The sequence below is a fragment of the Chlorocebus sabaeus genome, chromosome 17, assembly GCF_047675955.1.
Source record: "Chlorocebus sabaeus isolate Y175 chromosome 17, mChlSab1.0.hap1, whole genome shotgun sequence".
NCBI classification, from domain to species: domain Eukaryota; kingdom Metazoa; phylum Chordata; class Mammalia; order Primates; family Cercopithecidae; genus Chlorocebus; species Chlorocebus sabaeus.
In genome coordinates this window covers 28,282,617-28,309,753 of record NC_132920.1, presented here as the reverse complement: position 1 = coordinate 28,309,753, position 27,137 = coordinate 28,282,617, and the positions used below count along the sequence as shown (strand labels likewise).

Genomic DNA, 27,137 nt, shown 5'->3' with positions numbered 1-27,137 from the left:
CTCAAAGTGCTGGGATTGCAGGGGTGGGATTACCGCTCCTGGCCTGATTCTGTCTTCGATGTTTCCAGGTACACATCTCATAACTTGGACAGGTTTTTTTTTTTTTTTAAATTTAATTTCACTTTTTAAATTTTGTCTATAGCCACCCTACTGTGCAATAGATCTCCAAACATTCCTCTTGTCTATCTGAAACTTTGTACCACTTTGACTAACCACGCTATTCCTTCCCCAACTCCTACCCTATCCTATAACATCTGGTAACCATTATTCTAATCTCTTTATTTCTATGAGTTCAATCTTCTTTTTTTTTTTTTTTTCGATTCCACATATAAGTGAGATGGTGAAGTATTTGTCTTTTTGGATCTGGCTATTTCTCTTAGCATAATGTCCTCCAGGTTAATCCACATTGTGAAAAATGACAGAATTTCTTTCTTTTTAAAGTCTGAATAGTATTTCATTGTATATATAGCTTTTCTTCTTCCTTTTTTTTTTTGTTGTTTTTTTTTTTTTAGTTTTGCTCTTGTCACCCAGGCTGGAGCGCAATGGCGCAATCTCAGCTCACTGCAACCTCCGTCTCCCAGGTTCAAGTGATTCTCCTGCCTCAGCTTCCCAAATAGCTGGGATTACAAGCATGCGCCATCATGCCCGGCTAATTTTTGCATTTTTAGTAGAAATGGGGTTTCACACCATTGGCCAGGCTGGTTTCAAACTCCTGATCTCAGATGATCCACCCGCCTCGGCCTCCCAAAATGCTGGGATTACAAGTGTGAGCCACTGCGCCTGGCCTAGCACATTTTCTTTATATATCCCTCTGATGATGGACACTTAGGTTGATTCCATATCTTGGCTATTATGAATAATACTGCAATTAACACGAGAGTACAGATATTTCTTTGATATATTGATTTCAATTCCTTTGGATATATTCCTAGATGTGGGACTCCTGGCTCATAAGGTAATTTTATTTTTAGTTTTTGAGGTATCTATGTACTATTTTCCATAATTATTGTACTACTTTACATTTTCACCAACAATGTACAGAAGTTGCCTTTTGACCGGGCGCGGTGGCTCAAGTCTGTAATTCCAGCACTTTGGGAGGCCGAGACGGGCGGATCACGAGGTCAGCAGATTGAGACCATCCTGGCTAACACGGTGAAACCCCATCTCTACTAAAAAAATACAAAAAACTAGCCGGGCGAGGTGGCGGGCGCCTGTAATCCCAGCTACTCGGGAGGCTGAGGCAGGAGAACGGCGTGAACCCGGGAGGCGGAGCTTGCAGTGAACTGAGATCCGGCCACTGCACTCCAGCCTGGGCGACAGAGCGAGACTCCGTCTCAAAAAAAAAAAAAAAAAAAAAGTTGCCTTTTCTCCATGGACTTGTCAACGCTTGTTATCATCTTTCATCTTTTTGATAAAAGCTGGCATTTATCAAAAAGATTTTGTCAAAAAGATGAAAGATTGTTACAGGTGTGGTGGGTCATGCCTGTAATCCCAGCACTTTGGGAGGCCGAGGGGGAAGGATCGCTTGAGCCCAGGAGTTCCAACCCAAGTGTTTGAGAGCAGCCTGGGTAACATAGGGGGGACCCCGTCTCTACAAAATAAATGAAAATCAGCGGGGCGTGGTGGCGCATGCATGTGGTCTCAGCTAATTGGGAAGCTGAGGCAAGGGGATTGCTTGAGCCCAGGAGGTTGAGGTTGCAGTGAGCCGTGATCTTGCCACTTCACTCCAGCCTGGGTGACAGAGCCAGGCTCGGTCTCAAAACAAAAAGCAAAACAAAGCAAAAAGCAAAACAAAAAAATGTTATTTATTTATTTATTTTCTGAGACGATGTCTCACTCTTGTCCCCTAGGCTGGAGTGCATCTCTGCTCACTGCAACCTCCACCTCCCGGGTTCAAGCGATTCTCATGCCTCAGCCTCCCGAGTAGGTGGGATTACAGGTGCGTACCACCACGCCCGGCTAATTTTTGTATTTTTAATAGAGATGCGGTTTCACCACGGTGGCCAGGCTGGTCTCGAACTCCTGACCTCAGGTGATCCGCCCGCCTCAGCCTCCCGAAGTGCTGGGATTAGAGGCGTGAGCCACTGCGCCCGGCAAAAAAAAAAAAAAAAAAAAAAAAAAAAAAAAAAAAAGTTATTCTAATGAGTGTGAAGTGATATTGTGGCTTTAATTTTCATTCCCTCAATGCTTAGCATTTTTTTTCATGTGTATTGCCATTTGTATATCTTCTTTTGAGAAATGTCTGTTCAAGTCCTTTACCTATTTTGTAATCAGATTGATTGTTTTCTTGTCATTTAGATGTTTGAATTCCTTATGTATTTTGGATATTAACGTTTTATTAGATATAAGGTTTGCAAATGTTTTCCCATTCTGTGGTTTATCTCTTCACTTTGCTGTTTCCTTTGCAGTGTGGAAACTTCTTTTAGTTTGATGCAATCCCATCTGTCTGCTTTAGCTTCTGTTGCTTGTGCTTCGGAGCCAAAAAAAAAAAAAAAAAAAAATCTTTGCCCAGACAATGTCATGGAGCATTTCCCTTATTTATTTATTTATTTTTTTCAATATTAGGTTTATAGTTTCCAGTCTTGTATTTTAATAGATTTTGAGTTGATTTTTATTTATGGTGTCAGATAAAAGTTTAATTTAATTCTTCTTCATGTGGATAACCAGTTTTCCCAGCACCATTTACTAAAGAGTCTGTCCTTTCTCCATTGTGTGTTCTTGGCACCTGTGTCAAAAATCGATCAACAATAAATACATGGTTATTTCTGGGCTTTCTACTCTCTTTCAAAGGTCAGTGTGTCTGTTTTTATGTCAGTACCATGCTTTATTACAATCACTTTATAATAGATATAGTGAGTGTGATGCTTCCAGCTTTATTTTGCTTGTTTTGTCTATTTGAGGTCTTTTGCTGTTCCATACACTATTCATGTAAAATATGACATTGGAATTTTGACAAGGATTGCATTGAATCTGTAGATAGCTTTGGGTAGACATTTTGATGATATTAATTCTTTCATGAACATGGAATATTTTCCATTTATTTGTGTTTTTGTCGTTTTATTTTTTATAGTTTTCAGTGTACAGGTCTTTCATTTCTTTTGTTAAATGTACACTTAAGTATTTTATTTTATTTTTGTTGCTATTGTAAATGGGATTGTTTTCTTAATTTCCTTTTCAGATACTTCATCATTATATAGAAATGCTACTGATTGTTTAATGTTGATTTTGTATCCTGCAGCTTTAATGAATTTATCAGTTCTAACTTTTCCGTAACATCTTTAGAGTTTTATATTTGCTGATCATGTCATCAGCAAATGGAGTTAATTTCAATTCCTTTCCTATTAGGATGACTTTTATGTCTTTCTCTTATCTAATTGCTCTGGCTAGGACTCCCAGTACCATGTTAAAAAGAAATGTTGAGAGTGTGCATCCTTGTCTTGTCCCTAATCTTAGAGGAAAGGCATTTAACTTTTCACCATTAAGTATGGTGTTAGCTCTGGGTTTGTCATATGTGGCTTTTATTGTGTTGAGGTACATTCCCTATAAAACTAATCTTTTGAGAATTTTTAAGACAAAAGGGTGTTGAATTTTGTCAAATACTTTTTCTGTATCTATGGATATAATCACATGGTTTTTATCCTTCATTTTTGTTAATGTGGTATAACACATTTTTTGATATGGACAGATTTTAAAGTCTGTTTTTATTTCCTCAGGAAATTCTGACACATCTTCTCTGGGCAGCTAATCATATTCTCAATCCTTAGCTGGATCTCTTCTTTGGAAAAGAAGTTTTCCCAGGATATGCCTATACATTCTTTGATGAAACTGTCAAAGAAAAATTATAAATTATAAACTATAAAAATTATTAAAAATTATAAATTATAAACTGTCAAAGAAAAATTATACCAGATGGAGTTAAATAGGCAAGGAAGACTTTATTCCAGACAATTGCAATAGGGGAGAGAGATTAAGTAAACTCAAATCCAGATACATCAGGGACATCTGGGGATCTATAGCCAGGGTAAGACAACCATTTGATAGAAAATGACAATGAGGAACTTGTTTAGATATCAAGGGCAGAAAAACAGAAACTTGATAGGATTTTGAGGTGAGGAATTCTTACTGAATTGGCTTAGTAGGACTCTTCCTAAAACTAGGTGCAACTGGATTATTTGCTGAAATGGGGCTGGACAAGCCAAGGATGGGACCTAGTTGAGAGGAGGGCTCAGAGGAACCTAAGTAAAGTTTGCTCAAGGATGGAGTTTTTATAAACACCCACAGGAATTTCCTCAGCTTCCTAAAGGAATTGGAGACCCAAAGAACATGGAAGCCACCAGGGGGAGAATCTACATATGCTCCCAGCCTATCCCAGTGTGGGTGACTGCTTCTGCCTCCTCGCAGCCGTTGCTCCTTGGTCTTCTGTTCAGTTCTGGGTCACGTTGTGCAGGCACCATCTCCAATCAGGTCTTGTCCGTTACCTTAATTTAGAGGCTTGGGATAAAGTCTGAGTTACTGGTTTGAGCTAGGATAAGTGGATGCTTGATGATGGATGTGATCATAATGAATATGCACAGTACCACAGGCTGGCTATGGTGGTGGATGGAAGGATGGCTGGGCTTATAAGCATCCCAAACAGGTAGAAGAGGCTGTTAGGCCATTAGAAAAAGGGAGAACACTTTAGGTGAGATCTCATCACGCTAACATGAACAAAGTGGAAAGAAGGTGGGGCCACACTAGCTAAGGCAACACCACAAGAAAATGTTATTTCCCTCTGCAATTAGCACCATTACAGACTATACGAAGTACAATCAAGCACATATAATAGGAACCAAAATAATGCTTTCATAAATTTTGTAAACTTAGTTACAGAGTCTCTGTGTAACCAATGGTAATTCATAATATGAGCTAATTAATTATTAATAGTTTAATGGTGAAAGCAGGATTTGACTTGGTTTTTAGGTATGTATGAGAAAATCAAAATGTCAAAGTAAGAAATCTGAAAATAAAGAATTGGATTTAAAGATTGCCTTTACATCATAGAAGAGATTAATTCGTACGAAACACAAACACTTGTTTCTAATTTAGTTCTTGTCCTCTCTTTCCTCTAGGGCACATATTTCCCTCACCTTGCCACCTCACATTTCCCACCTCATTCTAACAGCTAAATGAGTGTCTATCAGGAATTTTCCGGACCTTCCAGGTTTCATCAACTCTATCTCCAATTCTATCCTGGTCTACACACAGAGTTCGGGGAGGCGAGACAGCGGGTACATTTTCTGTTCTTGACCTTCAGCTCCAAGGGACTGTTTCCTGGGTGCTTCAGACCGAGTATTTGGTAGTGTCTGGGGAGGACTCGGTCAGGGAGTCCCCTCCTTTCACCCTGGCACTAGGAGCTGAAGAGGCGAGATGCCAGGCGAACGGCCGAAGGCAGAGGTCGTTTTACCCCCATCTCCCTTGTCTCCCACACAAGTTGTAGGACCCCTCCACCGTGTGTGGTCCTGAATTGGGAATGCCAGCTCCCGGCGCGGCGAGGCCCGGGTCCGGTCCCGAGGTGAGTTTTTCTGTCCGGCTGGAAGGCCCGACGCCGTGGATACCAGGGACCCGAGCCCTCCGGGGCTGCTGGTTTGAAGGGATTTCCAGACGTTGCAGTCGGGGTGAGCGGTGAGACTAAGGACAGGCGACTAGAGAAAGCAGATGAGGGTGAATTGTGTCATGAGATGGGGGATGGGGAAAAGGGGCGAGAAGTAACCCGGGGCGCGAGGTCCACAGCAAAAAAAACCAAAAACCAAAACAAAACAGAAAACCACGCCTGAGACCAAGGCTCAGCTACTTTACACGCAGGACTTAGTTGTGGCAGCGAGGAGGGCTTCGAACACTAGGAAATTTTGAGGAAGCGTTTGTCTCCATCACAGGAATTGGGTTTCCACGTTGCTGCTGAAGGTTTTCATAAGTCAGTCGGAGCAGCGTCTTTCTCTTTGTCTCCAAACCAGTGAATTTGCTACGCTTTGAAAGCATTCTTCTAGACGAAGGCGCTTGGTACTTGTGTTTGGATAGAAGGGGAGAGTCCAATACCGTGCACGGGGCCACAAAGGCGTTTTCGAAGGGAATTCGATAGGAAGTGGGGGAACGAGTTTTTCCCACATTCAGAGGCCATCCAGGAACTGTAAAACGTTCACCTTTGAAAGGTCCCACCGAGATTCGAACTCGGATTGCTGGATTCAAAGTCCAGAGTGCTAACCATTACACCATGGGACCAACCACAAGAGTAGACTAAGTATATACAGTCGTGGTTAAATACCTCCTTGATAATAAACTTTCTAGTTGTTCCAATCCGGAAGAGTTAGGTCAGGCTTCAGTGAGACCACGCTGATAGGAAAGCTGTTTGTTGCTGGAGGAGTAACTAGCAAAATAAAATTCAGGGAGATCTGTGCACTCTTTCCTGCGCTTTTGTTAGCATAAATTAGCTTCCAGAAATCAACCGGGGCAGATTTGTGAGGTGTGAAACTTAACAATTTAGAAAATCCTCTTTTAAGAAAAAGAATAGCTGTTATCAACATAAAATTGTGGGTACTCTAAGGCCTGTATGATGTAGCTGAGGGTAAGCTGGAGTAGGAAGAGGCAGCTGTCTTAACTAATTTTCATTATAATAGCATACTTTTGCAAATTTTACAAAATATGTTTCATACAGAGCAACCTCTTCCCAAGGCCTTGGAAAGCACAGTGCAAGGAAAGGATCTTAACACACTTTACCGAGACTCCTGATAAACATCTCTCTGGGGTGCAAATTTTGTAGCAATATCATCAAAACAGTCTCTTCTACAGTCACTAAAAAGAATGGGATAGATACACCTAACACATCTTGGCTTGGCAGTTTCTGGGGGAGGATTTAAATTTAAAACAAACAAAAAAGGCCAGTAACTTGCTGAATAGTAGTCTAGTATGATTTAAGTTTTGCAAATTTTGAGTTATACTTGTGACTCAGTTATATTTGTACATAATAATATTGTACTCAATTTTATGTGTACATTTTAGAAATAGGTTGGAGGTACATACAACAAACTCTTGGCATGAATTTTTCTGAGGAATGGAACTGAGGATGAAGAAACTTCATTTTTTGCCATGTTGACTTTTTGAATATTTGACTTTTTAAATAAATGTGTATCACTGTTGTAGTAATTAAAAAATGCAAATCTACAAAACAAAACCAAAAACAAAGAGTAAGGCTCGTCAGTAGAGGACTTAGAAGTCATGTTTACTCCATGTTAACTGCCTACTGTGCTCACTATGGCAGAGATCCCTGCCTTGCAGAATGAGGAAAAGGTAGTAGAATCCCTGACTGCAAAGGATAGTTAGGGGGGAAACACAAAAGATAAATTCAGCACGTTAATAGTGGCTGAGAAAATGATCCTTTCTGGGTTGGATGACACAGGCACACAGACAAACATTTTATACACAATTTCGTTAGGTTTAGCGATTTACTCAAGACCATCCACGGACCCTAAGCATAAGATTTTTTTTTAGAGATTTCTGAAAGAAATGTTCTGATTATTCAAAGCTTCTCTACTCAGAAATGCCAAAATGTGAGAAATCAACATAAGGACCAAAGCAGAAGGAAACAGAGAATGGAGAAGGGAACCAGGCAGCAATTCAACAAATATTCCTGTGGCATCTCTGCGCTACCAGAGGTATGGATGAACCCAGTGACTGCTTGAAGGGAATGTTCTGGTTACTGCACTCCAGTGATTCGCTAGGCGCTGATCCAGATTTTGGATTAAAACGGTCCAGATTTTGTTAGATTTCTGGGACCAGTTTCCCCACAGTTGTTTAGTCACGGCTCTGTGCTCCGTGAATAAACAACTGAGGCTCATTCTCGCTGGGTCTTGGTTTTCCAATCCGTAAAACGGAAACAATAGACTAATTCTTACATTTCTTTTTAAGTCTGATTTAGGGTGAAAGGGAAAGGTGAAAGTGGCCCGAAATTAACGAGGAAAGGCGGGGGAGGAGCCTACAGATTCACTGACGTGGTAGTCCTTAGGGATGCTCCTCTCCGTTTTGTTTCAGGTCGCCGCGGTGAGCAACGCGGGTCTGAGTGCCAGCGGTAGTTTATCATGGTGACAGGAAAACACAGATCAGCAGCCTCTACGCCAGCACTACTCACACTGTGAAACTCTTTTCACTGGGATGCCATATAACTAGGTAATTCCGGAGTTAATTCTCCGTAGTTTCCAGAGTACTCGCCTCTCCAGAATTACTGGTACCGTAGGTGTTTGCACAACCAGTGAGAAGACTGCACCACCTGGAATCCTAGAGCGGACCGGAAGTGAGCGTGGCTCACCGGGCCCGGCCGGAACCTACGGGCACAGCTGCGGGTGTGTCCGCGGAACCGCCACCTGAGCCGTGGAGTGTTTCCCTCGACCCACTAGTCCGGGTTCGACAGGGTCTGAGCTCCTCAGAGGTGGGAGCTGCGGCCGAGGGAAGGGTGCTTGTGCGCGGCGACAATCGGGCCTCTTCCCCAGGCAGCTTGTGAGCCCCTCTCCCTCTCCGCCCTCGCCCAGGCTGCTCCGATCTTCGTTTCCTTGCCTAGGCTCATATACCCAGGCTTTATTTAGGGCCAAAGTATCCTTCATAACCTCAGTTTTCTGTCTCGCTAGTATCTTGCCGCTCAATTTGTGACTCTGAAGCTTTAGTGAGTCGTTCTGTGCTCACTATTTCTGATCTTTTCAGAGGATGGCTTCACTTTCAATGGAATTGCCCGAGTAACTGACCTGTGTTGTCACGTAAACAAGTCCTTTTAAACTGAGTCTGTAGTTGTCTTGTGTTGAGTGTTTTCTTATATCAAAAACTTTCCTCACCAAGAACAAAAAAGGAGCTCAAGTAAAATCACCCATTTGCCTACACCCCATCTGGAGAGAGCCTTTCCCTGAGCTGTCTAAGCTCGGGATGGAAGCAGTCTCCAGGGTCTTCCCAGCCTTGGCTGGCCAGGCTCCAGAAGAACAAGGGGAGATTATCAAAGTAAAGGTTAAAGAAGAAGACCATACTTGGGATCAGGAATCAGGCCTACCTAGGAATTTGTCTTATACCAGGGAACTCTCTCGTCAGCGCTTCAGGCAGTTCTGCTATCAGGAGACACCTGGGCCCAGGGAGGCTCTGAGTCAACTGCGGGAACTTTGCCGTCAGTGGCTGAACCCAGAGATACATACCAAGGAGCAGATCCTGGAATTGTTGGTGCTGGAGCAGTTCCTGACCATCCTGCCTGAGGAGCTCCAGTCCTGGGTGCGGGAGCATAATCCTGAGAGTGGAGAAGAGGTGGTAACTTTGCTGGAAGATTTGGAGAGGGAGCTCGATGAACCTAGACAGCAGGTGAGAAGTTGGAGGTGCCATCTTCTGTGGAGAATTTGGGTGCATGGATCCAGAATGGAGCAATGGGAGTAATTTCACACTGGTGGTTCCAAACCCTGGTTTGGGGCATTATTTCTTACTTGATCACTGGTGTAGATGAATAGATTCATGCATATGAGATAACAGTCTTGTGTATGATACAAATAATTAAATGATTTAACCAAATGGAAAACCTTGATCTATTTTTTACCAGAAAATATATTTTATGTAGTGACTATGAGATTAAAGAAATATACAATAGTAATTTTTTTTTTTTTAAATTACTGTCTTTTGAAGCTATCTCGGCTTTGTCACTAATTAGCTGTGTAACCTTGGGGATATTACACCTTCTCTGGAACATTAATGTCTTCATCTGTACAATGAAAATACTAGTTGCATGATTTCTTTGGTTCTTTTCAGTATCTAGAGTTATTGGTATGTAAAATGTTTTGAGCTCAAAATTATTTTTAGAAGAATTTTAAAAGCTTTTTGCCATTACAATGAAGTTGTTTCTAAAGGAGTACATTTACCTTCTTTGACAGTAATTTTAGAACATTATGGATATTGCCATTCTTATATTTTTTAGTGATACTGTTCCTACATTTATCTGAACTGTTTCAGAATATGAACCCTTATGTATACAGTCTGATCTGTTAAAAATGCATGTTTCTGGAATGCAAAATCTTTTAAAATGAGGTCAGTATGCCATAAGTGAGTCACTATAAAGCTGAAATTGTGAGGGCTCATGTATGAGTTTTCCCAGCAAGTTGATGTTTGGGGCCACCAAGTGGGAGTGGCTGAATTCAGAGTATCTGATTTAGCTGAGCACAGCAAGTACTGAGTACATACAATACTGTATATAATTCCCATTTGCCCCCCCATCCTTCCTTGGCTGTCTCGGAAGCGCCTATTTACGTTGTTCCCTCCCATCTTTGTGTATTTTTTGCTAAACTTTTTTGTATTGTATTCCAGAAAAGGAGCAAGCAGAGGGTTTTGCAAGTGCCATAGAAGTGTGCTTGTGATACAATTTCTGCTAGTGAGTATTAAAGAAGAAAAACTTTAACAATTGAAGACAAGTTTGAAACTGTACAGTGTTTTGAAAGAAAAGAAACTGAGATTGGTCATGCAACTGGCATAAAGGAGTAAATGTATGTACAATTGGAGACAATGATGGGAAAAATAAAAGAAAATTATCTAGCTGGAACAACTGCCAGTGTTATGAAATCTATTGGAACAAGGCATAAGGGAAATGGAGGAAATGGAGCATTTGTTAAGTGTGTGGATTGAGTACCAAACAAGGAAGCAATCCAATGCAGTGTTTCTCAGAGTTAAAGAGAATACCATCACAATGTATGGAGACATTAAGAAAAAAAAGATGAAAATCCCGCAGAAGTGCCTTCATTTAGTGGAAGTAGTGGCTGGTTTAGTGGCTTCAAGAACTACTGTAGTTTCCACAGTATTAAACTGTGCAGACGAGGCTGTAAGTGCAGATGAAGAAGCTGCAAAGACATTTCCCCCAGCATTAAGAAATTAGATTGATGAAGAAGGCCATCCCCTGGCTCAGATTTTTAGTTTTTATGAAACCAGTTTCTATTGGAAGCAGATGCCCTCAAGGGGATATGTGGAGAATTTGGGTGCATGGATCCAGAATGGAGTAAGCAGGACTGGAAGTACTCTAGAAACACACTGTGGTGTTTAAGGCTACAAAGCATCAACAGATGGTGATGCTTGGAGCAAATGCCAGTGGAATTTTAAAGCTAAAGCCTCTGATTATCATTCTGCCAGTCTATAAGCTTTAAAATGAATTGTAAAGACTAGCCTTGGTGCCTACTATATGTCTAGCAAGAGAGACTGGATGACAGGGCAGACATTTTCTGATCGTTTAGGTGATTGTTTTGTAGATTTAAAAAAAAAAGCATTGCAAGAGAAAAAAATTGTCTTTTAAAATTCTTATAATTCTCAGTGATACACCAAGCCACCCTCCAGTAGTTACTGAGCTTTCTTCAAATATCACAGTTCTCATTTTACCTCCCAATCCAACTTCTTTACTGCAGCCACTTGATCACGGTGTGATTGCAATCTTTAAAGCTTATTATTTAAAGCAAACATTCAAGGTACTGATTGTCTATACAGGGGGTGACAGTCCCCTAACAGTTTTTGAATTATGTAAATCGTTCAACATTAAACTTATGGTTGATATTGTTGTAGACGCCTGGAATGATTTCACAAAAGCCTGTTTGCATGGGGTGTGATATACAATTCTCCCTGATTTAATTTATGATTCCAAAGCCTTTGAGCCTTCAGAAGAGCTCTCCAAAACCAACCCAAGCTGTGTTGCTCTTGCAAAGGGGGCTGGATTTGAAGAAGATGCTAGTGAGGATAATGCGGAGCGCTGCAGTCTGACACACAGGATCTTTCTATAGAAGAGCTGCAAGTTAGTTGCTGAGGCACAAATGGAAGGTGTGGAAGAAGAAGAACATGCAGTTCCGCAAGCTACAAGCTGCGTCCCAAGAGCTTTTCACTGCTCAGTTATCTTCTGTTTCAAGTATGATAGAGAAGCAGTTGGAGTGGATAAAAGATAATGACTACAATGCAGAACGCAGCATGATTTTACTTTATGACATAAAGTCCTATTTGGAGCCATATAAACAGCTTCGTTATGAAAGAAGGAGTGTTAAAACAGCAAACACTGGGCATCTTTTTATAAGCCAATGTCAAAGAAGTAAAAACAAGATGATGGACCGGAACCCACATCATGTTTCTTGTAGTATCACTGTATCCAAGGGTGGAAGGATGTAACATCAAATGTTCAAGCCTCTTCACTTCACTTTTGATGATTATATCTTTCCACCTTTGAATTTTTATTGTTGTTGTTGTGTGTTTGTTTTGAGGCAGAATCTCGCTGTCTCCCCCAGGCTGCAGTGCAGTGGCGTGATCTCGGCTCACTCACTCCAAGCTCTGCCTCCGGGGCTCACGCCATTCTCCTGCCTCAGCCTCCCGAGTAGCTGGGACTACAGGCGCCCGCCACCACTCCTGGCTAATTTTTGTATTTTTAGTAGAGACGGGGTTTCACCGTGTTAGCCAGGATGGTCTCAATCTCCTGACCTCGTGATCCTCCCGCCTCGGCCTCCCAAAGTGCTGGGATTACAGGCGTGAGCCACCGCGCCTGGCCCACCTTTGAATTTTTGATGATTATATCCTTCCACCCTTGCCTCGCCCTTTCCTCACACTTGTTTCTAATAAGATAACATCACCTTTCTAAGGTAAAATCCTATACTTAAAGTAAGATTTATTAACGTCTTATATTTTTACTAGCATTGTTATAGTGTTTGTTTTATTTTATTTTATTTTTATTTTTTTGAGACGGAATCTCACTGTCGCCAGGCAGGAGTGCAGTGGCACGATCTCGGCTCACTGCAACCTCTGCCTCCCTCGTTCAAGGGATTTTCCTGCCTCAGCCTGCTAAGTAGCTGGGATTTGCAGGCATGCGCTACCACGCCCAGCTAATTTTTGTAGTTTTAGTAGAGATGTGGCTTCACCATGTTGGCCAGGATGATCTCGGTCTGTTGACCTCGTGATCCGCCAGCCTCGGCCTCCCAAAGTGCTGGGATTACAGGCGTGAGCCACCGCGCGCCAGCCGGGAGTTGTTATAGTTTTAATAGTGCTCTGCTGACAAAGTTGTGTAGGTGTTAAAATAGTCCACCCTTTAACCGTATTTTCCCCATAAATCCTGTCACTTTTCTGCAGTTTTGCAGAAAGCATGTTTTTTAATACATTCATCTATTACATTGCAGCACAAACGCCTATATAAGCAATTTCTCAAGTCTAGTCAGCACACCCTTTTCCTTTTGCTTTAAATAACAAATACAGGGTTCCCCCCACCACCCTTAAGGTATGCCTGTTACTTTAGAATAGGGGTATCCAATCTTTTGAATTCCCTGGGCCACATTGGAAGAATAATTGTCTTGGGCCACACTAAAATACACTAACACTAACAATAACTGATCAGCTAAAAAAAAAAAAAAAATCACAAAACAATCTTACAATGTTTTAAGAAAGTTTACAAAATTGTGTTGGGCCACATTCAGAACTGTCCTGGGCTGCATGTGGCCCGCAGGCTGCAGGGTGGACAAGCTTGCTTTAAAATTTCCCCTTCTAGCTTTTTTGAAAACTGTAGCTGCTGGTAGGACTTGGGTATTGTTCAGGTTATATGCTGATCATATTTGATAGTTTTTTTTTAATGTGGTCAGAGTTATAAATATCTCTTAGTCTTGTTGAAGATCAAGTTTGTATAAATGTTTCTCATTTTTCTTGTTTTTGTGTGATTTCCCCCACAGGGGAAATACCACTGTGGCAGACATGTTTAGCTGCCAATCCAGTGTCTGTTCCACCCTTCTTTCTTCCCGACAAAATGTTGGTTTTGTTCATACTGGCAGTGTATCTGATTAAATTCTTTTCCAGGCTTCCTTGTTCTAGAGTTAACTGTGCAACAGAATTCTGGCCAGGGAGAAATAAGCATATTTCGGGGAGGAGGTTCCTGGGGAAGCTTTTATTTTCCTGATAAAATAGGGGAGATGAGTTTAGTTTCACCTTTTCCCACTTCCAGTCTTGAACACTAATGTGATATCTGGCCATCTTGTGACCATTAAGTGATGGTAAACCTGAGGCCAAATGCTAGTGTTAAAAGTGACAGAGCAGAAATATGAAGACAGCTAGGGTCCCTAACAAAACTGTTAGATAAATGAGTTGGTGCCAGCAACTACCTTCTTCTAGACTTCTTGTTATGTAACAAAAATAAACCCCTATTTGTGCCACTATAAGTTAGGTGTTCTAACTTATTGGAAATATGTGCATTTCTAATGAACACAGCAATATTTACCATATTACAACCAAAAGTTTCTTTCCAGCATTTTTATTTATTTATTTATTTGAGATGGAATCTCACTCTGTCACCCAGGCTGGAGTGCAGTGGCACGATCTTGGCTCACTGCAACCTCCACCTCCCAGACTCAAGCGATCCACCCTACTCAGCCTCCTGAGTAGCTGGGACCACAGATATGTGCTACCATGCCCAGCTAATTTTTTGTATTTTTGGCAGTGATGAGGTTTCACTATGTTGTCCAGGCTGGTCTCGAACTCCGGAGCTCAAGCAATCCTCCCACCTTGGCCTCCCAAAGTACTGAGATTACAGGTGTCAGCTACTGCGCTCAACCTCTTTCCAGCATTAAAAAAAATCAAACCCAGGAATTGAATAGTGAAAGACTAATGACTGTCGTTTGAAGTAACTTCAGTTTTGTAATTTATTACCACCCCCCAGGGTACACTTCAAACTTCTGTGGTAGAGACAGAGGTGGAGTTCCTCCCAGTTCTAAGACCAGGCCCGCCCATTTTGGTCCAGTGCAGCTGGTGGAAAAGTAACGGAATCAAGAAGCTAGATTTGTGTTTGTGCTTAGAGTGTATGGGGGGTGGGGGAGAGTCAGTGAAGAATTCAACACAATGAACCATATCCATATTTTGTTTCTTAGTTGCTCCAAAAGCTGAGATTGTGTATACCAACATTACAGAACTGATACATTGTTTAATTATAAACAGCAGGTGGCCTTCTTTCACAGAATCTGTTTCTGGCAGTTATGCAAAGATTTAGGCAAATTGAAATGCATGCTATTTTATTATACAAAGCAATTTACATAAGATACCTTACTAAGCTCAGAGAAGGGAAAAACATACTAAAGGGAACTGGCTTAACCATTTTATGAATTTTGAGAAAATTGATTTTTTGAAATGTCCTTTGCACAGTTTAAGAATTTTATTTTATTTTATTTTATTTTACTTTATTTTATTTTATTTTTTGAGGTGGAGTCTCGCTCTGTCATGCAGTGGCACGATCTTGACTCACTGCAACCTCTGCCTCCTGAGTTCAAGTGATCCTCCTGCCTCAGTCTCCTGAGTAGCTGGGACTACAGGCATGCACCACCACACCCGGCTAATTTTTGTATCTTTAGTAGAGATGTGGTTTCACTATGTTAGTTAAGCTGGTCCTGAACTTCTGACCTCAGGTGATCCACCCACCTCAGCCTCCTTTTATTAGTCTCAAAATGCTGGGATTACAGGCGTGAGCCACTATGCCCAGCAAAAATAAATTTATAATGTGGTGTCCAAGTTGGAGGAAAGGAGCGTGACACAGAATCTTAAATCGCAACATGATATTCTAAGAATATGTAGGCTTTCATCTCCTCCTATGTCATTGGATATTCCCTTTTAGAATATTCTGGTTTATGTGCAATTTTGGGATTCACTATCCTTGGACATTTTCCAACTGGATGTAGTAGAGTAAGTGTAACCATTAACAACTTTGTAATCCTTTAACCATTTGAACATTTTCTTAGGCCTGGTGAATCTGCATTATTATTAGTAGAGACAGGGTTTCGCCATGTTGGGCAAACTGGTCTCAAAACTCCTGACCTCGGGTGATCCATCTGCCTTGGCCTCCCAAAGTGCTGGGATTACAGGTGTGAGCCACTGCGCGCGGCCCAATATTTACTTTTAATTAACCACTCTGAAACTCATTTACAATTTTTTTTAGTCATCACAGTTTAGAGGATATTTCTTTAACATGCTTTCATTGTTATTCCCAGAAACATAAACCAAAGGGATGCATTTTAACTCTTGTTCTATAAAGACATCAGTTTCTGTTGTATGGCTCTGGCTTTATTAGTCCCAGCATTTTTCATTTCTCTTCATATTTTATCTTGTACTTAAGAATTCAGTAAAGACTGATGTTTTTTCTTCTTACATTCTATTTTAATGGAAAAATACAAGTTTAGCTATGACAAACTACAATTATTTATGTTGTTTACTAAATGCACCTATTTGTCCACAGGTCTCACAGGGCACATATGGTCAGGAAGTTTCTATAGAAGAAATAGCCCCTCTGGATTCTGCAAAGGAGTCTTTAGGCACCCAGCTTCAGTCTATGGAAGATAGAATGGAATGTGAATCTCCAGAGCCACACCCACTTCAAGATAATGGTGAGAATAATTTAGTTCTAAGAAAGAGGATGAGACTTGGGAGAGTGAAGGGTCTAGTATTGAAAGTTACCAAACTTCATTCCATTTCAGCTTCTACTGAATGTATTAATAGTTGAAGGAAAAGTCAACCCGTATAGTGTAGTGTTATTAAGGGAGTTGAATTAAAGCAGTCAGGTAATAATGTCGAAAATACTTGAACCCAAGATTTTTCATGGATACTTTGTAATGAAGTTGGTAAGTACCTGTGGATAAATCAGATACCTCTGTATGTAAATACTGAGCACTTGGCAGTGTAGTCTTGGGTCCCATTGCTGTAGCCTCTGACCACGATTTTTGTCACGTAATGACTGTGTATACATTGGAAATACTATTTGAAAATTCTACGTTAGAATATGGAATTTCTGAAGTCTATGTTTATTAGTGTTCTAAGGTCTGTTATTGGTATAATGTGTAGTAGAGGTGGAGTCTGGCCTGGTTCTGGAACAGCTATCTTTTCCGTTTAAAAAGGGTTAGGTAAAATGGATACAATGTTTTTCTCCTCTTACAGTCCTAACAATTTTCTTAGACATTAATATCGTTTCAAAAACTTATGGGGCTCATATTTTCCTGGTTCTCTCGACGTTGCCCTGTATTTCTTCTTCTAATTCATTCTTGTTTATTTTCCTTCTATGCTTCTAGTTCTATAGCATGGCACAAAATGGATCAGCATGGAAAGAAATGCTATCCATACGATGGTCTTTTTCAATCACATTTTGAGATAGCACTTACCATTATTGTTATTTTATTATAAAGTTAATCAACAATTTTCTATTGAACACTCGATGTAGTAACGTGTTAGATAATGTGAAAGATACTAGAGAAATAAGTGATCTCTGTTTCTTTAGAAACTTAGTCTTTTTGCATCTACCTATAAAACAGTTAAAGAAGAAAGTGCTATAGGGCTAACTTGTGTTATAAATAGATTATGATTTTCAGGAAAGGAAAACTCACTGTGAGCTTCAATTTAATGATCAAAGAAGCCTTACTGGAACAATTGAGAGTTAAATGAGGCCAAACTACACAGTAACATATCATTAATTTTAACCTAGTTTTAGAAAATATAAACATTTTAGATGATTTAAATTTACTAGTTCATTACTGCTACAGAACCAAACTATGGTTCACTTGCCTGGCACAGGAAAGCCAAACATCCATATCAGTAGGAGAAAGGAAGGCATTTATTTGCAGAGTGTCAAGCAAGGAGAATTGGGCCCCTCAAAATTAAGACCCGGTCTCCCCGATGGTTTGCAAGTAAGGATTTTTTAAAAGAAGGGAGTCAGAGGTTACAAGCAAAGTCATAAATCAATATGTGGACACTGTACATTTGTTTGACCTAAAAAGGTAGGACGGACATCTCAAGGGGCTTACAGGTCATAGATAGATTCAAAGATTTTCTGATTTGCAATTGGTTAAGGAGGCAAAGCTTTGTCTAAAAATTTGGGATCAGCAGAAAAGAAGGTTAGCTCTGGCTTGTGGGTGTGACTTCTTCCAGGCCCCACAGGAAGAACTTTAGAACAAAGCAGCAGTTGGAGTTCAGTCCTCAGTTCTCCCTTATCTGAGGTCTTCAGACCAGTGGATCCATTTGGTGGAGGTATGGGTTTCTGAAAAACAACTTAGGGATATATGTTAAGATGTTATCTTTAGTTAATATAGGGAACATCTCATAACTAACTTTTTGGATGTTGTTTTAAGGTATTACCTTCTTGTTTCTCAAGTTGCTCGTTTACTTCTTAGAGATAGTTAGATGTGTGGAATTTCCCTTGAAGGAACTCAAGATTTTCTGTTATTACCATGCTTGGGGTTAGGGGTGGCTGTCAGGCCCCTAAGAGGAGTCCCTGTTCTGTCTCACTGTTTGGTATGCAAATTGATAGTATAAATAATGTTGACTTGAGTGAAAGTATTTTTCCAAGCAACTATAAAACTATCTAGAGATGTTGTGCTAATTCTAAATTATTCTTTTTTATTTTTTCCAAAATAGTTTTTTTCTTAACACTTAGCCAAATTTGAAGCATTCTTAGTGTTTCTGTTATTATGAGTATTCTAGAAATTTCTTTTAATAAGCTTTATTAAGTCAAAAATTTTTCACTAATTTAGACTTATCCACTACTCTTATTAAAATTAGTAATTAAGCTATTTTTATTGAGTTTGTACTTAATAGCCCTGAAAGGGAGCTGATATGAATATATCAGGTTGGAACTTACTCCTCAAATGTTGATGTAATAGCTAACCTGACTGAATAAAAGAGAAAATGTGTAGTGTGGAGATTTTTTAAAAAATCTATTATTGGCTTGCTGAGGTTCCTCCAAAAAAAAAAAAAAAAAAAAAGTCTTTGCATAGTAAACAAACAAATAAATGCTAATTTGCATCCTATTTTATGCAAAACAATGCTTCAATCCTGAAAACTGCTCTGGAAAGTCATGTCCTGGCTTTCTACTCTTTATTGTGTGAAACTTTTTATTACTGGCTGGAGTTCGTCATTTATGCTCTTCCTTCCACTAAGATTGGATTCCTTAATCAAAATGGTATCCCCCTAGCCTGGTGCAGTAACTCATGCCTGTAATCACAACACTTTGGGAGGCTGAGGCTGGCAGGCAGATTGCTTGAGACCAGGAGTTCAAGACCAGTCTGGCCAACATGGTGAAACTCCATCTCTACTAAAAATAAAAACATTAGTCAAATGTTGTGGTGCGCCTGTAATCCCAGCTACTCAGGAGGCTGAGACAGGAGAATTGCATGAATCTGGGAAGCAGTGAGTGAGCTGAGATTGTGCCACTGCACTCTAGCCTGGGCAACAGAGTGAGACCCTGTCTCAAAAAGAAAGAAAATGGTACCCCCTTTTGTGTGCCCATAATCCCTACTTCTACCTCAAGCACTACTGGCTCCTTTGACAATATATGTATTTTAAATTATATTTCTGAATATTCTAATTGATTTTTTTCCTTTGTTTTTAGGGTCATTTTTGTGGTTTTCCATGATGTCTCAAAGCATGGGTGATGATAACCTCAGTAGCTTAGATACTAATGAAGCAGAAATTGAACCAGAAAACATGAGAGAAAAGTTCTTCAGAAGCTTAGCAATGTTACTGGAAAACAAAAGTAATAATACTAAGATATTTTCTAAAGCAAAGTACTGTCAGTTGATAAAGGAAGTGAAAGAAGCTAAAGCTAAGGCGAAAAAGGAATCAGTTGACTACCGTCGCTTGGCTAGGTTTGATGTTATCCTTGTACAAGGAAATGAGAAGCTAATTGAGGCTGTAAATGGGGAAACAGATAAAATACGGTATTACTTACACAGTGAGGACTTATTCGACATTCTGCATAATACACATCTCAGCATTGGACATGGTGGACGTACTCGCATGGAGAAAGAGTTACAAGCGAAATACAAGAACATCACAAAAGAAGTTATAATGCTATATCTGACCCTCTGTAAACCATGCCAACAGAAAAACTCAAAACTCAAGAAGGTTCTAACATCAAAACCAATTAAGGAAGTTAGTTCAAGATGCCAAGTAGATCTTATAGACATGCAGTTGAATCCCGATGGGGAGTATAAATTTATTATGCATTATCAGGATCTCCGTACAAAGTTAAGTTTTTTGCGGTCATTAAAGTCTAAAAGACCTACGGAAGTTGCACATGCTCTTTTAGATATATTTACAATTATTGGAGCACCCAGTGTCCTACAATCTGACAGTGGGAGGGAATTTTCAAGCCAGGTTGTCGGTGAACTCAGTAATATTTGGCCAGAATTGAAAATTGTCCATGGGAAGTCTCAGACCTGCCAAAGCCAGAGTTCTGCAGAACAAACTGAGGATATCCGAAAGAGGATTTTCTCCTGGATGCAAACTAACAACTCATCACACTGGGCTGAATTTTTGTGGTTCATTCAGATGACCCAAAATCAACCCTATCACAGAAGCATGCAACAGACTCCATGTGAAAGTACATTTAGCTCTGAAGCTAAACTGGGCTTGTCCCATTCTCAGTTAACTGAAGAACTTGTTGCCAGCTTGCATACAGAAAATGAATTAGATCAGGCCGACAAAGAGTTAGAAAATACTTTAAGAGCCCAGTATGAAGAAAACATTGAGACTGGAACAGATAGTAGTGATATTGAAGAGAATCTTTCTGTCACTCCTAAGATGGCTGAAAAAAGCTCCCCTGAGAGGAGACTAAGATTTTTATCCTGTGTAGTCTGTGAAAAAGAATGCACAGGTGTTAATAGTTGTATATCATGTGATGGAAATATCCATGCAATTTGTGGAGTGCCCTCTCAACATGAGACTGAGGGCTGTGGTCGGCAAATAACTTGTAGCCTTTGCTATGAAACCAGCACAATGAAAAGGAAACGTGATGAGATTCAAAGAAGTTTGCCTGTTCAACCTTCCAAAATGCTAAAGCCATCAGGGACACCAATTTCACCAGACAAAGTAGGAGATTGGGTAAGATTGCATATCTGCCATAGATGAAAGCAGGGGAAGAATCTCATTACACTTTACTGTGAATAAGTGTTGTGTGACAAGGTATATGAAAACACATTTTTATTACCTTGGATATATTTCCCCCAAAGAAGGCCTAATTACTTTTAATGCTTCTCTTTTTTCCCAAGTTGGAAGTTGTAAAGTTGTAACCTTGAATGCTGTCTTTTTTATTATGCATTATCAGGATCTCCGTACAAAGTTAAGTTTTTTATTATTCTGGGGGTGATGAATAGTATCTCTTTTACTCCTTTTTGATGTCACGCATTTCTTGGGAGAATGAGGAAGCTAAGATTGAGGGAATAAATAGTGTGTATGCTAGTATGTTTCTACAGAGAATGAATTTGGTAACAGATGAATTTAATGTTTCTCTGTTTCAATTGTGAGTTTGGGTTGGGGGTAAGCTAAGAAAAAACATTTCAAATCAAGTGAAGAAGTATTTGTAGGGGTAGGGGATGATAAATTTGCTTGGAAGATAAGGGTTTGTGTTGGGAAATACTTCAGTTTGGGAATTTAATTGGAGAGTATGAAATAGAACCAAAAAAATGTAAAATCAGTAGGCTTTATGAGGTAGGGTTAATGTTTTGAAATATGGAGATTACTCATGACTTAAACTAGTGGTACTCAAAGTGTGATCAGTAGACCAGTACTGGTATAAAAACTCCAGTCTGTAAGGAAATAAGTATAAAACTTGAGCATAAGTATTTAGAAACATAGCAATTGACATTACTGCAACATTCAAGCAAATGATTAATGGACTTACTTACTGAATAGAATATAGACCAATTTAGGTATTGTTAAACTCTCAAGGTGAGTCACATGTGGTGGCAGTTACACTCTAGTCAAACTCAGTAGGTCCCCATTACAACCTGTGATACTTTATGCTTAGTTTATCAGCCATAACCCAAAGATGTATAAAACTGAGAAAATATAGGCATTTATTTATTTTTATAACTTAACTTTAAAATAATTTTTTATTTTAATCAAGTCTAGTTTTTAACTTGTGGTTTAACATTGTTAGCTAAAGGAGGAAAGTAAAATTCATATTATTTACCTTTATTCCTAATTTCAGATGGCGAAACAAGCTTCACTGGACTTTTTTGTCAAGAAAAGACATGCCTTTTCTGAACACAGTAGTAGTAATAAAAGAAATGCTAACAATAGAAGTTATCCTGAAGAAGGGAGAACCAAAAGAGTTCATGCTAGTTTCACTCGGAAATATGATCCTTCATATATTGAGTTTGGTTTTGTAGCTGTAATTGATGGTGAAGTACTAAAACCACAGTGTATTATTTGTGGAGATGTACTGGCTAATGAAGCAATGAAACCATCAAAGCTTAAGCGACATTTATATTCAAAACATAAAGAAATAAGTTCACAACCAAAAGAATTCTTTGAAAGAAAGAGTAGTGAATTGAAAAGCCAACCAAAGCAGGTGTTCAACGTTTCTCATATAAACATTAGTGCTTTGCGGGCTTCGTATAAAGTAGCACTTCCGGTTGCTAAGTCTAAAACACCATACACAATTGCTGAGACACTAGTGAAAGACTGCATCAAAGAAGTTTGCTTGGAAATGTTGGGTGAATCTGCAGCGAAGAAGGTAGCTCAGGTACCACTTTCCAATGACACCATAGCTCGACGTATTCAGGAACTGGCTAATGATATGGAAGATCAACTTATAGAACAAATAAAACTAGCAAAGTATTTTTCATTGCAACTTGATGAATGCAGAGATATTGCTAACATGATAATTCTTTTAGTCTATGTGAGGTTTGAACATGATGATGATATAAAGGAAGAGTTCTTTTTTTCAGCCTCTTTGCCTACAAACACAACTAGCTCAGAACTATATGAAGCTGTAAAGAATTATATTGTTAACAGATGTGGTTTGGAATTTAAATTTTGTGTAGGAGTATGTTCTGATGGTGCAGCTTCAATGACAGGAAAACATTCTGAAGTGGTAACCCAGATTAAGGAACTTGCACCAGAATGTAAAACAACACATTGCTTCATTCATCGAGAAAGTCTTGCTATGAAAAAAATATCAGCTGAACTAAATAGTGTACTTAATGATATAGTAAAAATTGTGAATTACATAAAATCTAATGCATTGAATTCAAGATTATTCTCTTTATTATGTGATAATATGGAAGCTGATCATAAGCAACTGTTACTGCATGCTGAGATACGGTGGTTATCACGGGGAAAAGTTCTGTCAAGAATGTTTGAAATACGAAATGAACTCTTAGTGTTTCTGCAAGGCAAGAAACCCATTTGGTCCCAGCTTTTTAAAGATGTGAATTGGACAGCCAGACTTGCTTATTTGTCTGATATCTTCAGTATTTTTAATGATCTTAATACTTCTATGCAAGGGAAGAATGCAACTTATTTTTCAATGGCAGATAAAGTTGAAGGACAAAAACAAAAGTTAGAAGCTTGGAAAAACAGAATTTCTACAGATTGTTATGACATGTTTCATAATTTAACAACAATTATCAATGAAGTAGGTAATGATCTTGATATTGCACATCTGCGAATGGTTATCAGTGAACATCTTACAAATTTGTTAGAATGTTTTGAATTTTATTTTCCATCAAAAGAAGATCCACGCATAGGAAATTTGTGGATCCAAAATCCATTTCTTTCATCAAAAGATAACTTAAATTTAACTGTAACTCTACAGGATAAGTTGTTGAAGCTGGCTACCGATGAAGGATTGAAAATCAGTTTTGAAAATACAGCATCTCTTCCTTCATTTTGGATAAAAGCTAAAAATGAATATCCTGAGCTTGCTGAGATTGCTTTAAAATCGCTTCTTCTTTTTCCCTCAACGTACCTCTGTGAGACCGGATTCTCTACTTTAAGTGTTATTAAAACAAAACATAGAAACAGTTTAAATATACATTATCCCCTGAGGGTAGCATTGTCATCAATCCAACCTAGATTAGACAAATTAACAAGCAAGAAGCAAGCTCACTTATCACATTAAAAGCTTTAAATATTGATATGTAAGGTATTTGTTCAAAGTATGCATATAAGCATTGAGTGTGAGGAATTTGCTATTTCGCTTTAAACTTTCTGTCTAGTTACAGTTATGGAAGTATGAAGTTATGAGTGAAACAGCAATTTTCTATATAAATTGCCTATATGTATATTTTCAATTAAGACTGTACAGTTTTTATAATTCTTTTATTGTTCCTGTTGTATTTGTCATATTTATTAAAATATAATTTTAGATCTGTTGATTCTAATATTAAAACATTTGATCATATATCTTGTGTCTTCTTATTGTATTTCATTAGCACATTAAGATTGTAGGAAAACTTCAGGATGGGGGATGGTTTCTTTGAAATAGACTAGGTCAGTAAAGGGAAGTGAATTCAAGGGGGTAGGCTTAGAATTCAAATGCAGGGGACAGGTCACTAGGATATGAAGTTTGTTAAGCTGATCCAGAGTGGTTAGGTTGGAAGTTGATGTTAAGTTTGTTTTGTAGATGCATGTTTAGACAAAGTGTGTGAGTGGGATGGAAGGAAACACTTATTTTGTAATGGTGTTATGACCTTGGATTCATATTAATACATTCTGATTTCTTTCTTTCTTTCGTTCTTTCTTTTTTTCTTTTGAGACAGGGTCTTGCTCTGTCACCCAGGCTGGAGTGCCCTGGTGCAATCTCTGCTGACTGCAACCTCCACCTCCCGGGTTCAAGTGATTCTCTTGCCTCAGTCTTCCGAGTAGCTGGGATTACAGGCACCCCTCACCATGCCTGGCTAATTTTTGTACTTATAGTAGAGACGGGGGTTTCACCATGTTGGCCAGGCTGGTCTCGAACTCCTGACCTCAGATGATCCTCCCACCTCGGCCTCCCAAACTGCTGGAATTACAGGTGTGACCCGCTGCGCCCGGCCAATAAATTCTGATTTCATAAGGATGGGCGATTGGACCATACTGACAAGGTTTCTAGATTTTGCTAGAGCTGATTGCCTTTAAGGTGCTCTGGGACAAAGTCAGACGTTATTGGCTCCTGAATTAGATTTAACAACCTCTATTTTGTTTGGAGATGATTCAGAAAAATGCCACAAACATCTGCTCTTGTGTCTGTGAACTCACTTAAAATGATTGAAAGCAAATTAATCAGATAAGACAGGTTCTTTAGCATAAAAACATGACAGAATCCATGAAGAAAATATCTTTTCCTAGACAGGGTAGCAATTTACAGTAAGTGCTTCATTTCAAATAAATGTAATGTTCAAAGTTAAGAAAAGGAAGGCTATTCAGTGATTCAGAATGTTACTAATAGTTTAACCTTTTGGTAATGAAAGTTTCAAGGATCCTCCAAACCTTTGAAAGTAGAGGAAAGGTTCATATTTAGTCCTGAAACCTTGATTGGATTATGTTTTATCGTGTGTTTGTTTTAATAAAATCTTACAACTTTTCAAAAACAAAAAACCTTATAATGGTGGATATATTTAGAAGATAGTGGTTTAATTTCTCCCACCGACAAATTATATGCCCTCTTTCTGACCATATTTTGGAACTAAGGGATTTTACAAATTATATGCCCTCTTTTGAACCATATTTTGGAACTAAGGGATTTTAAAATGTTTTACTGTTTGTTTTATTGATTGAATAAAGTATTGTGTTTCCCATATTTAATTTCAAAAGGCAACGTGGTGATTTTATATTTGTTTCTATAAAAACTTAAAGTAATCTGGAAGAAATAAACTAAGAGGGAATTAAGGCTACATATTAAAAGAGAACTAAATTCCCTTACATTCTCTCTAAGAAATATAAGGTATTGGATGTCTGAGATTGGTACAAAGCCTTCACGTTCTCTCTAAGAAATATAAAGTATTGGATATCTGAGATTGGTACAAAGCCTTCTCATATACTTGAACACCTATTTTTATTTTTTTCTGCAAATGATTCAGTACCAGGAGGCTAACTTGCTTTACCTTTTTTTCAAGACATAGGAATATTTGTCTTTCCTCCCTTCCCTCCCTGTTTTATTGTGTCACTGTACATTTTTTTTAGGGCAACAGCTTTATTGAGACCGTGAAATCTTACTGCCTATTAACGTGAATTTGATGACTAGTGATTCTGTAGATAACCTGATTTTCTCTTCCTATTTTCTGCTTGTTTTGCAGCAAGTTCACATGTCTATAAACATGTGGTATATGAATACACTGCAAAGGTACCTTGTTTGTGTATACTTATGACTACTGTATGCAGTACTGTTTATTTCCATCTATCATGTATATATGTGCTGGTTTTTAAAAAAATTGTATTTATGTATAACAGGAGGTTGTGTTGGGCTTTTCCTATTACTCAAAGAAAAGCAACTAGGGAGGAGTCAACGATGGGTCAAGAAGATGCTAAGTACTTCACTTTTTCGACAATGACTAGAATCAGAAAGCCTCACCACCCACTGCCCTCATGCACAGCACCCAGACCTAACTTGAAGGGTGATTAAGAAGTGGTAGAACTAGCTCCCAACATAGTGCTTTCTGCCAAGGAATCGCTGGTAGTGATTGAAGATGCCTTCAGGAAGGAGAGACTTGTATTTTATTTCCAGATTGGATGTTAATTTAGGCAGCAAACTTGTTCATCTGCTTTCTGCCTACTTGATCAGGAAAATAAAAGGGAAGGTGGGGATGGGGAGGGGAGGTGATTAGACTTGCAGTAGTTCAGTCTGTATTCCCACAATTTGGGGTAGCAAAGATATGCAAGTTTCCTGTGGGTCAAGTGACACCAAGGAATGTAATTAATTCTGACCTCTCAGCTAGTGGCACATTCAGGAAAACTGTCCTGCCTGGAGAACTCTCCAACAAAGCCCGTGGGCATTTATAGCTATTGACAGCTGAAGGAGGTGAAAGCCATTAAGTTCTCTATCTATGTATATATTTGTGGGTAAGGCCCCCACAAATACCTTGGAGAATTCTCACATGCTCCTCATGAAAGAATGAGAAAGCTTGAATTCCGGGGCTTAGAAGGCAAATTACACATTTACACTTGGGGTGTGTGTGTGCGCGCACACACACGTTTTGAAGTCTTTGGTCTAGCCCTGGTTTGAGGAAGCAGGATACAAGAGGGAATTGCAGCTGAGGGGCCCGATGGCCTGTGCAATTTTATGTCCAGATTCCTCTGTATTGCCCCAGCCACCTGAGTGGAAGACCACTTCTCCTTCAGCTCTGCTGGTGAGAAACTTGAGAAAG

General features: G+C 39.2%; 1 protein-coding gene and 1 non-coding gene across 2 annotated transcripts; one reads left to right on the top strand and one right to left on the bottom strand.

Moving 5' to 3' along the window:
- Window positions 1-6,183: 6,183 nt before the first annotated feature.
- Window positions 6,184-6,255, bottom strand: TRNAQ-UUG (transfer RNA glutamine (anticodon UUG)). Its single transcript has one exon. It is a non-coding gene; the product is annotated as a tRNA-Gln (tRNA).
- Window positions 6,256-8,349: 2,094 nt separating this feature from the next.
- Window positions 8,350-24,196, top strand: SCAND3 (SCAN domain containing 3). Its single transcript, XM_007973341.3, has 4 exons — window positions 8,350-9,360; window positions 16,259-16,406; window positions 19,397-20,889; window positions 21,998-24,196. The coding sequence occupies exons 1-4, from the start codon at window positions 8,941-8,943 to the stop codon at window positions 23,912-23,914; spliced, it is 3,978 nt and encodes a 1,325-aa protein (XP_007971532.2). The 5' UTR covers window positions 8,350-8,940; the 3' UTR covers window positions 23,915-24,196.
- The last annotated feature ends 2,941 nt before the right edge of the window (window positions 24,197-27,137 follow it).